Genomic DNA, 23,418 nt, shown 5'->3' with positions numbered 1-23,418 from the left:
TGGGATTTTTTACGTTTTAAAATAAATTTCTAAAGGCTCTTCAGGAAAAAAAAAAATGCTGGTGTTTCTCAAGGAAGAAGACACAACACTGAGGCTACCCTCAATAAATCCTAGGCTATCACAGTTAAGATGTCTTCAATAAATACTTGACAAAAGTTCAAGATTAGAGAAAATTAGGAACAAAACTGCAATTGCTTGATGAACAATCAAATAAACTTAGCTTACTGTGTACAACAGTAAATGCAAAATTAATTTACAAAAATGTTCCCTTGACATACTATTCCAGCACACTGAGTTTGCGAGTGGCTGTATACATTTACACTGAGCAAAAAGAACAGAGAAGTTTAATCATTTTCTAAAATCTCTCAACTTTTCAGACTAATCATTTTGAATTACACATTTATAAAAAGTATAGGAAGTTCTGATTCCAAATAACTGTAAAAGGGACACTATCAGAGACTGTAGTTTATAACCAAAATATAGGTTTTGTAATTTTTAAAAAAAAAAAGTGTCCAAAACCTACTAGTTATAGAAATGGTTTAAACTGTAAACAAAAGTCACCCTAAAGAGTTTATTTGAACTTTAGAATGAGAACCCGAGTAAAACTGACTAACGTGTCAAAAGTAAACAGTATAAATGCCGAAGAGTAGAACAGATTTCTAAAATTCTTTCAGTTTTAGACATCTAAAGTCTGTTGATACAGGATAAATAAATGTTTAACACTTATATGACTTCTAACTTGACAATGTCCCTTTAATATAATATGTTTATAGAACTCCTTTAATGCCGGAGGCTCTCTAGAAGCCCTAAGATGTAGCTATTGCTCTGTGTGAACACAAACACAGAATTTTATCCACCAATGCACTGCCACTCTGGGACTAGAAAAAGATAATAGTTTAACAACATACAGCAACACTTCACCAGTTTAGGACAGAAAGCACTCCTCCACCAGTGCATCAATAGCAAATAATATATTGTATATCTAGCTCTTATACTGTGTTTTTTCATCAATACATCTCAGAACACTTACAAAAGAAGTAACACTATCCTCATTTTACAAATGAGGAAACTGAGGCACAGAGGAGTGATGCGACTTCCTCAAGGTCACCCAGCAGGCCAATGGCAGAACCAGGAATAGAGCCCAGTTCTCCTGAGTTGCAGTTCAGTGCTTATCCCCTAGGCGGGAAAAATTAATCTACAAAAAAACCAGATCAAAGTCTTTTCAGATGCAAATTTACTACCTACTTGCCAGTACACAGCCTATTTGCTCAAATGCAATGTTACTGTATACAGATACACAATCAGATTTAGGGGGAATGAAAAAAGGACCACCATATTGACACCTAGAAGCGTTTATTTTATGCAACAAACTTAAATATGATCACGTGTACATAAAAGTGTACACAGTATCTATGCTGAACGATGCCAGGGAACATAATATTGATGCAACAGTCTTCTAAAATAAACATTAAAAATGAGCCTGGGCAGGAAGACAAAATGCAAAACAGACTTACTTCCAATCAGCACAATGCTTAAAATTGAGAGCAATCCTAAACATTTCCAACTTTCCTTACAAAGCTGCCGAAGTCCAACTATTTTTAAAAATTGACTTTTTTACATCAATAATAAAAATCTGGTGACAAACATTATAAAATCAAATGCTGGACTGTCTTTACTCCTTTAAAATTTCGAATATTCCAACAGAACTGCTGGAGTAAAAACATTTAAAAGTGATATATGTTTTTATAAAACAAACATCAATATGTACATTTATTGCAAATTATATTAAACTAAAATGGAGGAAAAATTAAAAAATGAAATGTCTACTTGCAAATCAATAATAATTTTAAGTGATTATTTTCCCACTCTGATAAAAATCAGAAAGCAACATTTATAAAATTGCCACCACATGACTTTTCATAGCCGGGAACTGAAATCTGTACATCTTATTTTTGCAGAAAAGTAGGCAGGCAGAAAGAATTATACATAAAACAGTCTCCAAAAGTAAAGCAAAGAAATATTTCTTGTGATTTTCCTCTACTCTGGTTTCCATTCAGTAGACTTCTACTTTTTCTTGTGAAACATGGGAATAACCTGGCTCTAGGATCACAAATTTTTAATGTCAGTAAAAGGACTTCCTTTGACTTTCTTTAAAAAAAATGCAGCAAGAAAATTAATGAAGTAAAACACTTTTAAACTCCAGATATGCAGAAACTGGAACCAAGTGTTAAGCAATTTGCTTAATTATTGACTTTTCATAAAAAAAAGTCTCTGGGGAAATAAGTACAGACGCTTTTAGCCTCTTTCTCAAGAGTTTCTGCTTTACATTTCCATTGAGAAGGATTAATTTCATGTAAAAGGGAAGCATAGTTTTCCTTCTGTTTTCAGAGCTGAAAGCTGTGTGTTTTGAAGTAATTTCAGTTCCTGTATAGGAAATTTCAGAATCTTAGTTTTTGCAGAAGCTTGGAGCTTGCCTTTGTTTGGCCTTCACTTCCTCCCTTTTCGAGTAAGCTTTCTTTTTACCTTATAGAGGAGAAAAGAAAAGAAGAGTTAAATATTTGGATAAAGAAAATTCAGTTACTTCTGAACCATAAAAGCCGCCCTCACCAATGTGTACATTTAAGTTTCTACAATATGCTTGACTCTTCACTTGTGCTTTTAATCTTCCAGCATTATATTGTATCTCTTTCTGAACTAGCTCAGCATGGTTCAGTAAGTCTACATTTCCCTACTGGGTATTTTCATGTTTTAACCAAAAGCTATGCTACAGAAACCTGAATGAAGACAGATATATTCTTTCATTTTCATAACTGAATAGCATTTTTTCTTGTTGAATCAGACTGAATTAATACAGTAGAATGGGGAGAGTAACTTAAAACAAATGCTTTAAGAATTCAAGCCTACAAAAGACTATAATTGAACTCTTATCTAAAAGCAAGTAACTCAGCAAATACTTTTTCTGATAGCCACAAATAATTACTTATGGTCTAAAAAGCTAAGATTTTGTAGTATGTTTCACACTCAAAGGTGATTTTTATAGCAGGAAAATAGGATTCCTTGCTTCCCTACTGCACAAACTACAATAAAAATTTAAAACAGCCCTGTATAAAATCCCTGCTGCACCTTAAGGAAGCCTCCCTCTGCTAGCTCTGAATCCTCATTGTCTTCCTGGCTGCTCTCACAGGCTTTAAAATGATCCATATCATTTGATGAATATCCTGGACTTGATTCTATCTCCAACAGTGAATCTCCATCACTTCCCAGCACCTGGCTTCTGAAAAATGTTAACACTGTTTTGACATTCCTTTAGGAATCATTGAGTTTATACATACTGCATGGCTTGTTTAAGTATGTACAAAATTAAATACAACAGAATTTCAAGGAAAAGTGTAAAATACATATTCTTTTTTACTGTATGCTAATATGACCCTTTGTGGGTTTGGGGGCCATTATCTGTCACTTCAAGCAGGTGTCTCAGTCCTGCTGTGAGATGGGAAGGCTGGGGAAGATCTCATTCTGTCACATTTAGACTGAATTTAGTTGAAAACTAGAAACAACATTCTCAGTGGACAATTCCTTCACTTCCTAGGTTGATGCTGTCACCGATATGATTTTCTCTATTCTGATATAACATCTCATATCAATAACGATTACAATCATGCCCTTGTGATTTTTGGACTGCTTTCAAGATGCAGCCTCTTCCTTATTTAAAATTAATTTCTTGCTCTATTTTTTCACTTGTAAATTATTTTTAATCTATGATCTCTGCCAGCTCTTTAAAAAGAGCTTCTTGTGTAAATTACTAACAGACCTACTCAAATACTTATTTCAGGTTAAGCTGAGCGTTTTTTGAGCACATTAACTTACTTAGCATGTTTTTGCATTTTAAAGGTTCTCACATTTGAAATATGTTTGGAAATAGGCATCCAAGGTTGTGCTAAGCCAATTCTTCAATTTTTTTGAATGTTTAGTTCTGGTGTCTGAAATTTTGTTTCAAATGTAAAGACCATTTAGTGAATGCATAAATCAAAGCATGTGTACAGAGAATGAAAAAGGCCTATACCAAAGTCTAATAGCTGCTTGGTGAATGTACAGTTTCAATTTCTGTTATCCATTTGCTTTTTTATATTTTTAGACAAGTGATTGTTTCAAGAAAAGACATGGATTGAACAAGCAGCAAAACCCAAACGTTTTAAAAAAAATTATTTCATTCATCAAAGATACAATGCTTTTAACTTTTGTTAGTCAACTGACCAGAGCAGGGTCTTGAGTTAGAGGACATGTATATTTGCATTAGTAAATGGTGTGAAAAATCCCAACTCCAGCACTCTTAGCTCTTTGACACAGTGATGCTGATGATGCCAATGGAAGCACCACATACAAGAAATAATATTGTACAAAAAGAGGATATGGTTTCTGGTCTGATATACCATATACAGTGATCTGAACCTTGTTCTCATAGCATATACATAGGTTTAGTCTTGAGATACACCAGGAAAAATATACACTTCTACCTCGATATAACACTGTCCTTGGGAGCCAAAAAATCTTACCGCGTTATAGATGAAACTGTGTTATACTGAACTTGTTTTGATCCACTGGAGTGCGCAGCCTCCCCTCCCCTCCCCGGAGCACTGCTTTACTGCGTTATATCCGGTGGCGTTATATCAAGGTAGCGGTATACTTCACAATGCAATGTGCTGAGCCATGATGCTGGTTATTAGTAAATATTTTGGTTAGAATGTTTAACCATTTGTTGAACACATTACTTCTAAAGCTCAGGATATATCTTGGAGGTAGGAAAGATGCCATTTTTACCTTTGTAGATCAATTTGTCTCTGTGCTGGTGCTGCTTTTTTTGCTATGTCTTGCTGTTTTGGTGCTTTGGCATTACCTGCCTCTAAACTCCCTGAACTCTCTTGACTGACTGCTGCCCTTTTCCTTCCCCTGCCAGATGGTTTGTTTGTTTCATCATTCTTTACTGTAGTGCCCTGAGATTCAGACTTTGGTGGACGCCCTCTCCTAGGTTTGGGAGGGGCTGGTGGTCCTGATTCATCTGCTTTTTTTTCTTCTGTTTTTTGATGAATGTTTTCTGATCCAGCTGCCACTGCCGTTCTTTTTTTTCCACGTTCAGTGCTAATGTTTCCTTGTGTAGCCTGATCAGAATGAATCTCCTGGAAAAGTAAAGAAAAATTCCTATTTAACAAAAACAAGATCCCCAAAAGCCAAGCTGCAACTGTTATCTACCTCAGACAAAAGCAGAAATTTCTGAAGCAGATATGCAACAAATCATACAAACACCCACCCAACAGGTAGGCTTGGTTCTAGTGAAAAAAACATACCAAAATTGAACTTTTTGGCATAGTTTGTTTGCAATAAATTTAATACATGAACTTATAATGTATGATACAGTGCACTCTCTTTCAGTTTCAGAGTAACTTATTTGTATTTTGAAAGTAACTAAGATCATGGTAGAACTACAACACTCTCACTTCTCACTATGGCCCTACGAGGCATGCTCCTTCACAGGCTCTTTGCCCAACAATAGAAGATCTACTAGAGGGGCAGTAAGCAATGTCTCTGGTGAAAGCCTTTAGTGCAGTAAAAAGGGGGTTTACTTTAGTAGATGGATTTCTGAGCCCAACCTCCAGTAAAGCTGTGATAGTGGTAGTAGCAGTAGTAATAAAATAAAATAAAATAAAATAAATAAAACCTATTCCAGAACCCACTCCATAACAAAAAAAACAAGTTTAGGGGAAGCGAGGGGGATGGAAACTGGGGCATGGGGGGAATCTCCCATCCTCACGTCTTGCCACGTTCACTAGGAACAGGGAGCAATGTCTGTGTGCATGTGGGGATGAGAGGTGTTTTTCCTCTTACACAGGGCAGGACTGTGCAATGGATCCATGGGCGAAGGGGACAGGTGATGAGTGGCCATCTAATCAGTGGCCTCTGGAACAGTTGCCAGCACTTCTCCAGCAAATCTCACATGGATGAAGAGAGAGGGGTATTCAAGGAGCATACCTAAAATGATGACTGTTAACATCATGGCTCTACCATGGCAACAGACCCAGTGAAATTATTTACATTATTTCCTCTGTACCCTGAAAACTTGTAGTTATTCATATGGGTAAAAATACAAGTAGAGCTGAATGGTCCCTGTAGCAAGGGCTACTTTTATCAGATGGCTTATGAATAGGACACAAAAGTCTAAACTTCAGATTAGCAAAAATATTGTGATGGTTTTGCATCTCCTTATTTATTCAGTACAATTACAGTACAATTCATTACTCAATACCTGAGACAAAAAGAAAAATTACTCAGATGTCACCAAGAGGGGAGGGCTAGCTCAGTGGTTTTGAGCATTGGCCTGATAAACCCAGGGTTGTGAGCCCAATCTTTGAGGGGGCCATTTAGGGATCAGGGCAAAAATCTGTCTGGGGACTGGTCCTGCTTTGAGCAAGGGTTGGACTAGATGACCTTCTGAGGTCCCTTCCAACCATGGTATTCTATGATTCAGAACTTAAAATGTCACCTACAAAAGAACATCATCACCAAGTTCATAATTCTACCACCATCTCTTTACTTTCCACTAAGGAATACAGATTACATGTTTTTGTGAATCTGTCACACATTAATATAGCATTTTGAGTTCGTCAAAAGCTGTATACATTATTTCATCTACAAAAGTTGTAAACATGCTATTGGTTAAAAAAAAAGAGCTTGTTCATCAGGAATGTACCTTAGATGCTTATAAAATAACCATTATTAAAAGGCTGAACTATTGCTGTTTTAGGAAACAGACTTGGTCTATGGTTCAGCCAATCAGAAATCAGCCATTTAATTATTTTTAATTCAGAGCAACCGTCTGGCTGTTTGCTGGGCTGACATTACTTCCATTTGATATTTATTTGGCATCACGAAGTATCTGTTAGTCTTTATTTTGCTACAGAGCAGTGGTTTTCAACCTTTTTTCATTTGGAGACCCCTAAAAATTTTTGAATTGAGGTGCAGATCCCTTTGGAAATCTGCAGACTCCAGGTTGAAAACCACTGCTATAGAGTAATAAAACTCATAAACCCATACATTTCCAAGGGATTTTCAGACACATGAAAACAATGCTAATTCCTTTGCCTCCTTTTTTTTTAAGAATGAAAAATTAAAAGCTTTTTGTTTAGCTACTTAATAAAATTTATATATGGCATTTTTCAATGTGGCACCTGATCATCACATGTAGTTTAAAACACATCCATTAAAACCATTCACCATAAGATAGATGCAGTGTCTGAAACTAGGATTTCTCTCTTGTTAGAAGTTTCATTATTACCTTAAAAATGGCTAAACAAAATTCATAGTAAGAGTATTTTCTACTTTTTCCTGTTTTCTTTTTTTTAAATAGTCTTATAATGAGGCATTTTGGTAGTGCCCAGGAAGAAATTTTAATTTTCTATATTTTGGTCATAATGGTTATACACAAGTTGTTCTTGAAAGCTCCCTAAAACTTGCTAAGTAACAATAATTATATATAATTTATATTATACAGGGAAATAATTCAGCATGATCACAAATTATTCAAAATGTACTACCAGAAAGAACGGGTAGAGATTAAACAGATTCTATAAAACACACGTATGAAAAAAAATATACATCTTGGGAACTATTTTTCCTCTTAGGCAATATTTTATTCTTAGTGACCTTCAAGCTAGTCACTATTTGTATAATTTTGGGTAATCCCAGTTAGTTTTCCTTAGCAGTCAAGAGCTACACAACTGGAACATTTTAAGGTCAAGCAATGGAGCACTGGGAATGTAAATCAGGTATTCTTGGCTATAAACCTACTCTTCCCTCCTCACACTTCTGTGTGGATGCAGGCTTCCTAATATATGTTTCTGTAAAATACATTCCTTACAGGTTAGGAAGCTAACTTTCAGTTGGTGTACATCACCTCAATTAAAAAAAAATAGACATGTGGACACGGGATCACGAACGGTCTTTAATATTGTGTGCAGGTCTCATCTCCCATGTTTAAGAAGTACAAATGCAAACCGGAACAGGTACAGAGAAGGGCTACTAGGATGATCCGAGGAATGGAAAACCGGTCTTATGAAAGGAGACTCAAGGAGCTTGGCTTGTTTAGCCTAACAAAAAGAAGGCTGAGGGAATATGCTCTAAATAATCAAGAAAAACAGGACGGCAGAGAATATTAACTTAGTACCAATGTGACACAAAACAAAGAATAAACTGACACAGAAGTTAGATGAAATGAGAGAAGTTCTAAACCCTTAGAGAGGAAGTCCGAACACCCCCAAGGAAGTAAGTAGCGCAAAAGAACATACGGTGTCAAGCAAAAAAAAAAAAAAAAAAAAAAAAAAAAGCCTGGATAAGTTATGGAGGAGTGGCGAGGATAAGGCCTAACTCGCAAATAATTGACTTGATATTAGCAGTAAATAGCCCAAGCTTGACGATGTTAGATGGGTGGAATCTGAGTTACTACCAGAGAATTCTTCCTATGCTGCTAGGATCTGCCCACAGCCAGGGTGAACTGATCGCCAATTGGGTGGAAGGAATCCTCCAGGAGCAAGGCAGAGCCCCGGAGTTGCCTCCTCTGCACCGTGGGCAGCGAGTCACTCGAGATCTCTGCACCTGGAGGTCTTTAAACCACATTTAAGGACTCAAAACCCGCATAGTCAGTGTACTGGAGTGGGTGGGTGAGATTCTGTGGCCTGCGTTGTGCAGGAGGTTAGACTAGATGATCATAATGGTCCCTTCTGACCTTAAAGTCTGTAATATCAATAGGAGCGGTGTACCTAAATACAGTATAGCTCTGAAAATCTCAGACATTTTTTCAAAAAGTGGGAACATTTACCTTTTTGAACTGTCATGTCTCCCATATGCCTTGTACAATATGTCTCAAACTTTACAGAAAAATTCCACCCTGACAAAAACTTATGATTGTTAAATTTCAGAAAGGTTGTTTTCAGTTTTGGAGAAGGTGTGGGTAGGATGTCATAAATGATCTTACATGACAGTATCTTCAACCTTGTCTACATAAAGATTAGCCTCCTTGCACAATATGCACTAGAAATGCCTGTCTTCATCTTTACCTAAATAATTACTTAAGAGACTTGATAAATATATGTATTGCATCATAAAATTAGCACTATCCACTCTCTTGTCAATAATTACAAAAATGTAGTACTGACCTTAGATTTTTTTAAAAATTGTATTCTATGAGAGGTTTTTTCTTCTTTAAAAAAGCTCAAGGAAATAAAATATTAAAAAAATCGAAGTTTAAATACTATTTTGGTTGTGGCACAATCCAATAGATACAAAGACCTGTAATGCGGGGAGGAATACTCTTTATTTAACTCTTGTTCTGTTGTGCCTATTCTTTTCTCCCCTCAACAATTGCTAATTGGGTGTTCTAGACTAAGCATCTTTACAACACCCATGACACATCATGTCTACTGATTTTATTAAACTGAGTGCAATCTCTGACCACATATTTACCAGACCAGGCAGATCTATCAAATGTAAATAGTCAAACACACTGGCTATAACCTTAACTTAAAACATTAAAAACGGAAACAAACAGAAAAAAAAGATGGAAAACGTGAAGGTTCCATTGTACTCCCTTCCACTCCCCCACTGGTATTTCATAAAATAGGAATAACTCTAGTCCATACTGTTTGACAGTACATGCCATCTATCCATTTGTTTGAAAAAATCATTAGTAGTTCTGAAAATGAGCTGTCTTTTCATGGTCTGACAAAGAAAATGAGATAATTACATTGAATGAGATGAGGCATAAATTCTTTCAGAGACAATCTAGGAAATGCTGGTATATACTAAATGAATTTCTATGCCAGATTAGCAATAACGATAGTGTTCATTTTAAAAAATATGAAATCTACCTTGTTTTTCACAGGTTCTGTCTTTGCTGGCGTGACTGAAATAATCCTCACTGGATTTTCATCATTTTCGCTGACCCCAGTTTCTGATATATCTGAACTCTGTTCCCTGTTAGAGGAATTAAAAACAAATCATGTATGCAACTATTTTTTTCTTTTTAACAACGCAGACAGGCAGGAGCACAGACTAAAGCAGAAAAAAAATCACTTGCCTGTATGGAAAACATTCTGAGAAGGGGAATATACAAGTGAAGGCAAGGATTAACTTTCATTAAGTGTGATATCACCAGTTTGGAAGATAGGAACAAATCTATTAATCAGAACCAGGAACTTGCACACAGCCGTTCCAGGAGGGAAGATTTTTCACAAAACATACTGTAGTAAGAATATTCAGAGCCACTACTGTGTGTACCCCAGGACCATCCAAATTTTGCCCCAGCTGAGGGACACATTCCAAATTGATATAGAAGCAGTACTACATTTCATTTTATGAAACAACTAAACCTTTGGTTGTACTTGACTTTCTTTCTTTCTTTAACCATTTAGCCTATCAAGTTAATCAACCATGAAACAAGCTAAACTCAACCTTAAAATTTCAAAGTGCAAGCTCGCTCTCTCTCGGGCAGATTTTTAAAAATCAATGGAAGTTAGGCACTTCAATACCTTTCAAAATCTGGCCCTTTGTATTTTAGAAAATAAAGCATTTTTCCGTTACATATCATAAGCAACATTTATTCATACCATGTCATTTTAGCCTTCTATTAAATTAGAGATCAACTTAAATGAGCTTAATCAGCAAAACTCTTTGTTTTAACTGGGACACTACAGTCATTAAAAGGTGAAGAGAAATTATATTTATTGTTTATTAAGCAACATGATTAATCTGAATTCTTTCATATTAGAAACGTGGGCTGTAGAATCTAATTACACAATAATGTTCTTGTTAGTGGTTTATTAATATATTTTCAGATAGAAAAATATTAAAAACAAGTAGCTAGAGTGTTCAATCACATGACATCAGAATACATTTGAAATCCATCTGGATCTAAATTGTCTTTATTATAGCTAATGCGCACAGTGTAAACAAGAAAGAAAATTCTCTTAATTTAGTGAGGTTGATAAGTGTTGTCTCAAGGTGCTCAGATTCCATGGTCACGTACATGGTGCAAGATCAATTATACAGAGATGCATCTGTGGTTTAGCTGATTGAAAACAGGGCAGGGAGTTAGCAGAGTTAGATTCTATTCTTGTCTACGCCACTGACTTGCTGTATGATCCTGCACAGTTCACAATCTCTCAATGTGTCAATTATCCTGGCTATTTTAAAAAAGTGGATCACGGGGGTGCCTATAAAGAACTCTGGGTTACAGGAATAAAAAAAATGCGACGTATCATTTCCTGATTGTTCAAATTCAGCAAAGTACAATGGCATACAAACAAAATACTCATTTCCCAAACACAGGAGTATATAGTGTTAAATGAAGTAAATAGCTGGACGCGCGCGCACACACACACACTCTCTACCTTGATCTGTTTCCTGCAGGAGAGCTCAGCTCTGAGTTTACACTAATATTGCTTCCAGTCTCTGATCCTGTGCTTCTAATATAAGGTCTCCTTCCAGTTGCAGATAATGGTTTATTTACTGCACCTAATACACCAGTTGGCTTTGGCTAAAACAGACAGAGATTTATTCAAGCTTTTATTAAAGGTATACAAACAAGAATTTTAAAAACACACTAACAAATTTTAAAAATATTTTCTATAGTATAGTGAGGATTAACTTCACAACTATTATACTAAATAACCCCTTCCACTTGCAGCCATAATTCCCATCATAACTAGCAACATGAAGTAAAAAGCATTTGTGGGAGGTCTTTCCTAATACAACAGCTGTCATCAATTGCTAGGTTCCACTCCACTTGATTTTATAAAAAAAATTATTATTCAGGGAACTTTGCATATCAGGCATGCAAATAGCCATTGACTGGGGGGGCCCAAAAAAAACTTATGAAGGTGGCAGCATTCTGCAACAACTACCCAAGCAAAGCAGAAGAAACTCGCAATCTGTCGACGATAAGTTGCGTGCAAATAAATACAAACTTTCCCAACAGAAGGGTAGGATTACGTTCACTGTCCAAGAAAATGGGAAATCTGAACACTCCTAATTCAGTGTAAGGGAATCTAATGTAAATATCAATTGTTCTATATCATGTCTTTTGGAGACTTCTGGTGCATGGTTGGTATTTTTGGTTTCAATGGGCCTGATGGTAATGTATTTGTTCAGGGTGCCTAAATAGGAAAAGGAGGTGGTACTTTTCTTTGCATTTTCTTTGCTAGGGCATTTTCTTTATAGCATGGTTGGCATAAAGCTGCTTCTCCAGTAAGTTTTCAGGTTTCCTTCTAGACCACGTTAAATAAAAATATTCTCTCCATACTGCTCTGGAGTTGAGGGTTAATTTTACAGGAAACCAAGCAGGAAAACCATGTCAAAGATGCTGGGCAGCCATCTGCCCAGCAGAACTGTAGCTTCTAGCTGCAGGGAGGCAACTAAACTACTACAACCAGGGCAAAGCTGGAAGACAGGATGTTTATTTTTATACTGAGTGCACACATGACCGGTGGCTGAGACAATGGTATTATAACATGCTAATGTCCTGCATAAAAATAGCCTGTTACTAACCACATGGACTGGTAGTTACACAACCCTGGAACAAATAGCACACTAAGTTTACTTGAAAGTTAGAGTTATGTGTTTTATTATAAAAATAATATACCATTTATGTACTGTCTGGAATTTGAACTAAGAGAAAGTGAAATAAACTTGAACATTAAAATGTTAGGGCACTAAATAAATGTTAATTTTTTCAGATGTTTGGTACAACAGCAATAGTTAAATAACTTAGGCAACAGAAAATAAACCAGGCCTGCTATTGTGTTTAGAGCTACATTAGTGAGGAAAAATATGTCCCCTGTTTAGCAAGAGTTGCTAGCTACAATGCTGTTTCCAGAAGATTCAATTAGATGAATGACTACCATCAAAGAATTGAAAGGCTCAGTTTATACAACCAGTGAAAATTTGTTTCAAATATTAATATTTCAGTAATCAAATTTGAAAACTATTTAAGCTATAAATGTAGGCAGTGTTTCATAACTCTATCATACACACAAATACTATAAAACCATTGTTTTTGACTCAAGTAAAATTTACAGTAAATTATGTAGTACTCTATAGCTAAATGGAAGAGAGTACATAAAGTAGCAAATGCAAATGAAGTTTAAATAAGAAATGTGTGAACTATGCTGGTCTCAAGATCTTTGCATTTTACAAGGTTACAAAACCAAGGCCTCCAAAACTAGTAATTGCCAGAATTAAGCATTTTCAACCTTGCTTCTGCACCCTCGTGTGTACAAATTATGAGGCATCTTGTAATTATCTGATAAATTACTATTTTTCCTCCCACAGATTTTCCTCAGTGCACAGGATGGACAATGCAAGGATAGTAAGCCCTGTCCCCTGCTCCTCTCTGAAAACAGTGTCATATTAAAGGCATTTGTTGAGCCTTCCAGTAAAAGCAGTTTACAATTCTTGCACCTATATATAACTATTAATTAAAATTGCAAACAAACTTGGTAATACACTTTTTGAACTGCTGTACTGAGTCTTATGGTGATTTCTCTAAAAATGAAAAACAAAAATGCCTATTAATCACTATATATCATGTACAAAGTTATTACAATAAATTAACATACAGTACCTTTCCCGTTAAAAGAAGAACCCTTGTCTCTTCTGTAATATAATTCCTGTCATTACAGAAGTCCTGTGTGAAAAAAGGATAGTAATTAAATCTGCATTTGTCTTCTCTATTTTAATGTTTTATTTTTACGTCAATGTGAATGATTTATTTTGTCACATAAGCTGCTATCAAACAGTCTTGAGGCCTTTCCAATTTTCAGAAACTATACTTAAGATTTTATATAGCTTCCTAGTGACAGATTTAATCTAATAAAGCCCCAAAAAATTGTATTCAGAACTGCACAGTTTGTATTCAGCAGTCACGCACTTCAATTCCAGGTTCCCAATTTTTTGTATTAACTTGAAGGTAAGCAAAAGTGATTTCCCTGTTGTACATGTTGTGTCTAGCATTATTATTTGTTTCGGAAGACCAAAGAGAAGTGGTTTGTATAAACTGAAAGTTGTAATCTTACTTCATTTTAATTGTGAATATATAGTCCTATATATATATAATCTAGTCAATCATAACGCAAATCTATCTACATCAGAGGTGGGCAAACTACGGCCCGCGGGACCGTCCTGCTCGACCCCTGAGCTTCTCACCTGAGAGGCTAGCCCCGGCCCCTCTCCTGTTGTTCCCCCTCCCCAGCAGCCTCAGCTCGCTCGCTCTGCTGCCGGCACAATCACAGAATCATAGAATATCAGGGTTGGAAGGGACCTCAGGAGGTCATCTAGTCCAACCCCCTGCTCAAAGCAGGACCAATCCCCAACTAAACCATCTGCTCAAAGCAGGACCAATCCCCAGCTAAATCATCCAATGCCCTGGGCGGCAGGGCTGTGAGCTCCTGGGGCAGCGCAGGTGCAGAGCCTGGCCTGACCTGGTCTCCATGCTGCGTGGTGGTGGTGGTGTGGCTGGCTCCAGCCAGGTGGTACGGCTCTAGCACCGCCTGCCACCGGTGCTCCAGGCAGCGCAGAAAGGGGGCACGGAGTGGGAGGGGGCAGAGAAGGGGTTGGATAGAGGGCAGGGGAGTTTGGGGTGGTGGTCAGGGTTCGAGGGTGTGGATGGGGGCAGGGGGAACAGGAGATTGCATGGGGGCAGGGGTCTAGGGGGGCATCAGAAATGAGAGGAGGGGTTGGAATGGGCTAGGGGGTGGTCAAGGGAACACGATTGTTTTTTTTTGGGGTTCCGGGGGGGCGCCATCAGGAAAAGGGGGGGTGGGATTGGATGGGGCAGAGTCTGGGAGGTGGGCAGATACGGAGGTGGGTCGGGCATGACCCTCTCTCCCTACACCAGCCCCTCCCATACACACCAATTTACAAAAACATCAACTGCAGCCCCTTGGGCCCAAAAGTTTGCCCACCCCTGTATCTACTACCTCACCTTGGCCGCAATCACTATAAAATGATACGCCACATAATGATGCAAGACAGCTGCCAAGTTACATCACTTTAACTTTTGAAACTATCAGAACCTCTGGAAGGGGTTTTCTGTTTAATGATACTGGAAATGTTTAGAGTAAATCCTGATAACCAGAAATTAAAATCTATACCTGTAGAATTCATATTTGGCTCTACTTAAGCAATTTATGTCCCTATTATGATAGTCTGATCACGGGGTTCTACTGGTGACATCGAGGTTAACCACAGGAAATCTTAAATCCAAAGGTAACTGTACAGGACCCGCTTGGAAAACAGTGACCATAATAACAATAACATTCCACATCCCTGTGGTGGGCAAGAACTATCTCAACAGCCCAACACTGTGCGCATTTAAATTTCAAAAGAGAGAGATCTCATGCAAAAATGAGGGGGTTAGTTAAACAAAACTTAAACGCTACGTGACTAAAAAGAATCCATGCAAGCTGCATGGAGCGCGCTCTTTAAAGACACCAAATAGAGGCCCAACTTCAATGTATATCCCAAATTAAAAAACACAGTAAAAGAACTAAAAGAAGAGCCACACGTGGCTAACCACCATGTAAAAGAAGCAGTGAGAGATAAATAGACCTTCCTTTAAAAAGTGGAAGTCCAACATCCTAGTGGGGCAAGTAGAAAGGAGCATAACACAGCGAATAAGTGCAAGAGTGTAATAAGAACAGCAAAAAAAGAGTTTGAAGAAACGGCTAGAGTCCCATATGAGCGAAAGATTAAAGAGGCAGGACTCTTCGCTGGAAAAGAGGAGTGTGTAAAGCGGGGGATAGATAAGAGGTATATAAATCAATGAGTGATGTGGAGAAAGTGGATAAGGAAACAGTATTTACCTTAGTCCAGAATACAAGAACTAGGGGTCACCAAATGAAATTAATAGGCAGCAGGTTTAAAACAAATAAAAGGAAGTTCTTCTTCACGCAGTGCACAATCAACCTGTGGAACTCCTTTCCTGAGGAGGTTGTGAAGGCTAGGACTATAACAGTGTTTAAAAGGGAACTGGATAAATTCATGGTGGTTAAGTCCATAAATGGCTATGGTGTCCCTAGCCTCTGTTTGTCAGAGGATGGAGATAGATGGCAGGAGAGAGATCACTTGATCATTGCCTGTTAGGTCCACTCCCTCTGGGGCACGTGGCATTGGCCACTGTCAGTAGACAGGATATTGGGGTAGATGGACCTTTGGTCTGACCCGGTACGGCTGTTCTTATGTAAGAGGCTAAAGATTATATTAAAAGGATTAAAAAAAAAATTAAATGCACTATGACAAACAATTATCAGAATTAAATATATGTAGGATGTTTTAAAATGTAATCACTGATCTATCAGTTTTCTCTTTATACTTTTTTGCCAGCTTTGCATTCCATTTCTTTCTCTTCGTGTTTTGGCTTTTTCATTTCTCCTTCCTGGCAGGGGCACAACTCCTTAATACAATGTTCTGTCAATGTCAGTTAAAACATCAGTATTTTAAATAACTATCACTTGGTAACGAACAACTTTAGCTGCATCTGCTCAAGATGGACAGATGGCTTAGCATACAATTTGTGCTATATAAGCGGATACTTTTTATAACAAACAACAAGCTTTTCTCCCAACTCTGTATTTCAGATTATAATATAGCCTTGAAAGTTAAGTCACAAAGTATTTGTATTACTCCTCCCAGAAAATGAATTAACAAAATTACCTTTTCAGGTTGCGTAAAAAATTTAGTTGGCAATACGGGGTCCTTTGGTGAATCTGCATTACATAAAGCACTCTTGCTGTTGATTACACACAGTGCTACATCACATACTGTGTAGAGTTTCTGAGGGGAAAAAAAGAGAGTGTGTTTTAGATATTTATAATTTTCGTAAGAGTAGCAAGAATGTACTCAAAATGTATAATCAATGAGCAAAAAATAATTCTGTATCAGCTATTAAGAACATATTAATTTACACTTAAAGAAATAACAGCATGCTTCGCTCCTCATCACACCTTTTTCCCTCTTTGTAGTTTCCAGTTTATTTTCTATAAAATACTTCTAAATAATGAAAAATACCTTAGACATATAAATGCACATCTGATGGCTGTTGCTCACTCAAACATGCCAACCAGTTTCTTACTCCAATGCTAGACAGTCATAGTAGTTATACATGTTAATTATTTCCCCAAAGAGAAGAAACTGTATAACATCTACATCCAACTAAAAGTTCAGGGCTGTAGTGAAACAATTAACACTAAATAGGAGACAATATTTAACAAATGCAATTTATTCAACTTAGCTGACTGCTGTGCACTGCTAAAATCAACAGTATTTTTCAAAGCTGGAGATAAGTAACATATGTACATTGCTTACAACTAAAGTTCTCTCTAGAGGACAATAAACATTTCTGGTTTTATGCTTTCTAACATTTTGTGTGTCTTGTTGTACATCTGATTGTGAAACCTTTCTGCTCTCAACCACCACTCGCCAAGTGAATCATATTTCTTACTTCATTGGCCTTAGGCTCATCAGGAGACTGAGCATCACGGGTAAGCTTGATGTTTTCTGCCATTTTTTTCATGAAGGCATGGCTGTTGTTCTCATTCTTTGTCATTAAAACTTCAAGCATGAACCACAGGCACCTAATGAAACACAAGTAACTAAATATCATGTTTGATATTGTGATCTCCATGTGTGGAGCAGGAATAGCAACATCTTTTAAAATGTTCTATTAGATCAATCAGCTATAACAGCAGAGTCTTAAGAAACTGTGTGTGTGTGTGTGTGTGTGTGTGTGTGTGTAGCACAGGGGTATTTCAGTATAGTTCAAAGTAAACTTGACAAATATGCCATTTACTGATTTTAAAATGTTTTAAATTCTGTGTGCAGTTCATGCTTCAATTTACAGGTCTTTTAATACCACCAACCCAGTTTAGAACACACACATATATATATATTTACAGATCTTAAAATGTCAAGTTAACTTGAAACTACATTGAAATACCTGTGCCACAAAATTAACTAACTATTCTGGATTGACTTTAATGGGCTTTAGATCAAGCCCTGTGTGAACTCTAGATTAAACAAGCCTGAAAAAAAAGACGGTTACTCATCTTTGTAACTGTTGTTCTTCGAGATGTGTTGCTCATATCCATTCCACTTAGGTGTGTGCGCGCTGCGTGCACGTTCGCCGGAAGACTTTTCACCCTAGCAACACTCGGCGGGTTGGCTGGGCGCCCCCTGGAGTGGTGCCGCTATGGCACTGGATATATACCCCAGCCGACCCGGCCACCCTTCAGTTCCTTCTTGCCGGCTACTCCGACAGTGGGGAAGGAGGGTGAGTTTGGAATGGATATGAGCAACACATCTAGAAGAACAACAGTTACAAAGGTGAGTAACAGTCTTTTCTTCTTAGAGTGATTCCTCATATCCATTCCAGTTAGGTAATTCCCAAGCCTTACCTAGGCAGAGAGGTCGGAGTGAGATGTGGCAGCGTGCAGAACCGCTAAGCCAAAGGCTGCATCATCTCTAGACTATTGGACCAGAGCATAGTGCGAAGCAAAGGTGTGGACTGATGACCAGGTCGCTGCACGGCATATCTCCTGGATAGGCACGTGGGCCAGGAAGGCGGCTGATGAAGCCTGGGCTCTGGCAGAATGCGCAGTGAGATGGCCCGAAGGGACATGGGCCAAGTCATAGCATGTGCATATGCACGCCGTTACCCAAGAGGAGATCCTCTGGGAGGAGACTGGTAGACCTTTCATCCATTCAGCGATTGCCACGAATAGCTGGGGGACTTCCGGAAGGGCTTTGTCCGCTCGATATAAAAAGCAAGGCCCTACGGACATCTAAGGAGTGTAACTGCTGCTCCTACCGAGATGAATGAGGCTTCAGAAAGAAGACCGGGAGGAAGATGTCCTGGTTGGTATGGAAGGCCGACACTACCTTAGGGAAGAATGCCGGATGAGGTCGCAACTGTACCTTGTCCTTGTGAAAGACAGTATATGGCGGGTCCACCGTAAGTGCTCGAAGTTCGGAGACCCTCCTGGCCGATGTAATGGCCACTAGGAAGACTGTCTTCCACAACAGGTACAGGAGTGAGCAAGTCACCAATGGTTCAAATGGCGGATGCATAAGTCTGCTTAGGACTAAGTTGAGGTCCCAGGTAGGGGCAGGGCGGCGTACTGGGGGGTAGAGGCGCTCCAGGCCTTTAATGAATCTAGTGACTAAGGGGTGGGAAAACACGGAGTGGCCACTTTCTCCAGGGTGGAATGTGGAGATAGCCGCCATGTGCACCCTCAGAGAAGATATCGCCAGGCCCTGCTGCTTAAGAAACCAGAGGTAGTCCAAAACAGTGGGGATCAAGACCTCAGAAGGATTAACGTTCTGTGTAGAACAACAGCAGGAGAAACGCTTCCACTTGGCCAGGTCCACTGACTGAGTGGAAGGCTCTCTGCTACCGGAGTGGAACAGCGTAACTCTGATCTGTTCAGTCATGCAGGAGCCATGCCGTGAGGGGAAGGGCCTGCAGGTCCGGGTGGCGCAGACTGCCGTGGTCCGCGTTGATGAAGATCTGAAGGAGTGGCAGGTTGACTGGGCTGGCCGTGGACAGGTCTGAGCAGTGTGGTGTACAGCATTGTCTGGGCACGCTGGCGCATCAGAATTAGATGCGCTCCTGTCCCTGCGGAGTTTATTAGGACCTGTGGACAGAGGGAACGGTGGGGAAGGACATAAAGCAGTGTGCTCCCACGACATGAGGAACTGCGCTGTTGGATCCGATCCTGTGAAAGACCTGGAAGGAGCGACACTTGGCATTTCCTTGTTCGTGCGAGAGGCGAACAGGTCTATGAGGGGAAAACCCCACCTCTGGAAGATCGAATGAATAATGTCTGGTCTTATCGACCATTCGTGACAGAGGAAGGATCTGCTCAGCTGATCCGCCAGAGTGTTCCGAACCCCTGGGAGAAAGGACGCTACCAGGTCTGTTGTGAGGGCTATGCAGAAGTCCCAGAGTCGAACGGTCTCTTGACACAGGGGAGAAGAGCGAGTCCCTCCCTGTTTGTTGATATAATACATGGTCGTTGTGTTGTCTGTAAACACTGAGACACAACAGCCATGGAGATGTTATTGGAACGCCTGGCATGCAAGGCGGACTGCTCTCAGCTCTCGGACGTTTATGTGGAGCGTCAGCTCCTGCAAAACCAAAGGCCCTGGGTGCGAAGGTGACCGAGGTGAGCCCCCCATCCGAGAGATGATGCATCTGTCGTCAGGGAGAGCGAGGGCTGAGGTGGATGGAACGGTAGCCCTGCACACACCAGGGAGGGAGTTAGCCACCAGTCGAGGGAGCGTAAGGTGCTCAGGGGAACGGTCACCAGAACATCTGTTGGGTCCCTGCCCGGACGGTAGACCGAACTGAGCCACTTTTGAAGGGGCCGGAGGCGGAGCCTGGCATATTTGGTCACATAAGTACATGCAGCCATGTGGCCCAGTAGGCCGAGACACGTGTGAGCTGAGGTGGTTGGGGAGATCTGCAGACCTCAAATGATCACTGTAATCGCCTGGAAACGTGGCTGAGGTAGGTAGGCCCTGGCTCGAGTGCAGTCCAGGGTTGCCCCTATGAAGTCCAGCCTTTGTGTGGGGACCAGAGTGGACTTTTCCACATTGAAGAGCAGCCCCAACCGGGAGAATAGGTCCGCGATTATGTCTACGTGCTGTTTGACCTGAGTCTGGGAGGTTCCTTTGATGAGCCAGTCATCCAGATACGGGAATACATGTATCTGCTGCCGGCGGAGGTGGGCAGCGACGACGACCATACACTTCGTAAACACCCTTGGGGCCGTGGAGAAGCCAAAGGGGAGGACAATGAAATGGAAGTGCTGGTGATTGGCCACAAAGCGAAGATACCTCCTGTGTGGAGGGAAGATGGCGATGTGGAAGTATGCGTCCTTCATGTCGAGGGCGGCATACCAGTCTCCAGGATCCAAGGACGGGACAATCGTCCCCAGGGAGACCATGCGGAACTTCAACTTGATCATAAACTTGTTGAGGCCTCGCAGGTGTAGGATAGGCCTGAGGCCTCCCTTGAACTTGGGGATCAGAAAGTAGCGGACATAAAACCCTTTTCCCTTCTCTCTGGTGGTACCTCCTCTATTGCTCCTGCGGCAAGGAGAGACTGCACCTCTTGTAAGAGCACTTGCTCGTGAGAGGGATCCCTGAAGAGGGACTGGGCTGGGGGGTGGGAAGGCGGGGTTGAAACAAATTGGAGGTGGTATTCTTGTTTCACCGTGCGTAGAACCCAGATATCTGAGGTCAATTGGGACCATGCCGGGAGGAAGTAGGAGAGGCAGTTGGAGAAGGGAGGAGAAGGATCCTGTCCTAAAACTGGTACGCCGTCCTCATGCGTACCTTCAAAAGGTAGACTTAGGCCCCGGAGGTGCTTTTGGGGGGCCCGTGGTTTTGACCCCCTTGGGGCCCAGACTGGCATCTACGGCCACCCCGCCCGTGCCTTCTGCTGAAGTATTGCCTGTGCTGGGGCACATAGTACGACCGGTGGGGTTGAGGCCAGAAGGGTCTGCATTGGGTCACAGGCGTATGCATGCCCAATGAGTGCATGATGACCCTGTTGTCCTTTAAAGTCTGCAACCTGGGGTTGGTCTTTTCAGAGAACAGACTCTTGCCATCAAAAGGTAAGTCCTGGATGGTATATTGGAGCTCGGGTGGCAGGTTGGAGACCTGGAGCCATGAGATACGCCTCATGGTGATACCTGAGGCCAGAGTTCTGGCTGCCGAGTCGGCCGCATCGAGAGAACAAGCTTGAGGGAGGTTCTAGCCACCTTCTTCCTATCTTCGAAAAGAAGCGGCAAATCTTAGCTGAAGTCCTCGGGCCGGTAGAAGTATCTGATGAATCTACTAGCACCTCCGCCCTGGCTGTCTGTACGTTAAAATAATGGCTCAGGAGAGAGAGCCTGCTGTGATTGTGCCTATCCAACGACCAGCCTGCAGGGCACCTGCCAATCACAACTTGCGCCCAGTAGGTCCATCCGCCTAGCCTCCTAGGACTTTGGGGCTGGTGCTTGTATTAGGCCATGCGTTTCCTTTCGTTGACCGAACTATGGAGTTACATCACTAACGAGGGACGCGGACGAGGATGGACATAGAGGTATCTTCGTAGCACAACCGTTGAGGTAGGTTACCATTGAGTATTTCTCTGCAGCTCCCTTGCCTTAGGGGAATTGGAGGCTGGGACTGCCATCCCTATTCCTTTCTCTCAGGCTGGTTAGCAGCTGACCTGGATGTCTTTATGAAACGGAAGCCACACACAAGTGCGAGGGCATCTGCTCCAACAGGAATCTCAAAACTGGGTCCCTCTTAACCTCTGGGACTCTCCTTTAGTGGGAGACTGATGTGCGCCAACTGCCTCCCAAGGAGGTCTATAGGCTCTGAAGTTCGTATCAGCGGGTGTGCTTCACTCGATAAGCATGAGCGTACCTGGCGATCCCTGCCTCCGCTCATCGGAGAGAAGAGGATGAACACTTCGGGGAAATGAGAGGGTCCTGATGCCTTGCTCATCAGGTCGGTTCCGTGCCTCTACGCGGTACAGGCGAGTCTGGTGGGGGATCATCTGCTAACTCCTGCCAGCTGGAGGGGGACGGCTAATGGTGGCCTCTGGCAACCCGATGTCTGCAGGAGCGGAGCAGGTCCTGCCAATGGAACACCTGGGAACTGATGGTACGCCCAGCGTTCCAAAGGAACCACTGTTGAGTCCCGTGTCCGAAACCCGAATCTCCACTGGCAGACCCTGGTAGGCCCTCCATATCACGGCTCCTGGTCCGCTTAATCACTGTCCTTCTGTGGAGGAACACCGAGTCTGCCTGATGGCCATGGAGGAAGCAAGCACGAAAGTCCATTGGAGTGGACTGAGGAGTTCCTGAGGAACAACGCTCCCTCTTAACAGGGACAATTGTGCCCAGAAGTTCAAACGGTACCGTGATCGAGAAGCCAGGACCTAGCCGAGCAGACGAGCTGCCCAAAAAGAGGTCGAAACTGAGATCTCCAAAGGCCGCTGAGCTAATGAGGCGGCCTTGCCAAGATATGTCGGATGCAGGATCGGTGTCCAGAAAGGAACTAGAGCGGCTCCAGACGAATAGTGCAAGTGGAGAAGTGGGAGTCCGGCCATCGGTTCCCGCGAGTTCCTGACGGTGCGTGTAGGGAGAAACGAGCTGCTGACTAAATAGCAAGCGGCGTGAGAGCGGGAGCGTCCGCGGAACCGCTTCTGCGATCTAGAGTGGGTGCGGTCCGCTGAGGCTACATGCACAGTGGTCTACGTCAGGGTCGGCTTCATCCAGAGATTTGGATATACCTGCACGCCGCGTGCCAGGGGTAAGG

The 23,418-nt window shown here is 41.1% G+C and overlaps 1 protein-coding gene across 1 annotated transcript in view; it reads right to left on the bottom strand.

Annotated features, from left to right (window-relative positions):
• Positions 1-1,336: 1,336 nt before the first annotated feature.
• PDS5A (PDS5 cohesin associated factor A) overlaps positions 1,337-23,418 on the bottom strand; it is a 187,266-nt gene continuing 165,184 nt past the window's right edge. The window contains exons 26-32 of the mRNA XM_075066510.1: positions 17,543-17,675; positions 16,756-16,875; positions 13,667-13,729; positions 11,436-11,581; positions 9,915-10,020; positions 4,819-5,174; positions 1,337-2,523 (exon numbers count right to left, since the gene is read on the bottom strand). Of these exons, the coding sequence (XP_074922611.1) occupies positions 2,520-2,523; positions 4,819-5,174; positions 9,915-10,020; positions 11,436-11,581; positions 13,667-13,729; positions 16,756-16,875; positions 17,543-17,675 (928 nt within the window). The 3' untranslated portion in view covers positions 1,337-2,519. The remainder of the gene's footprint in view (positions 2,524-4,818; positions 5,175-9,914; positions 10,021-11,435; positions 11,582-13,666; positions 13,730-16,755; positions 16,876-17,542; positions 17,676-23,418) is intronic.

This window comes from Chelonoidis abingdonii, chromosome 5 (genome assembly GCF_003597395.2).
Source record: "Chelonoidis abingdonii isolate Lonesome George chromosome 5, CheloAbing_2.0, whole genome shotgun sequence".
Lineage (NCBI taxonomy): Eukaryota > Metazoa > Chordata > Testudines > Testudinidae > Chelonoidis > Chelonoidis abingdonii.
This window is presented reverse-complemented; position numbering and strand designations above follow the sequence as displayed.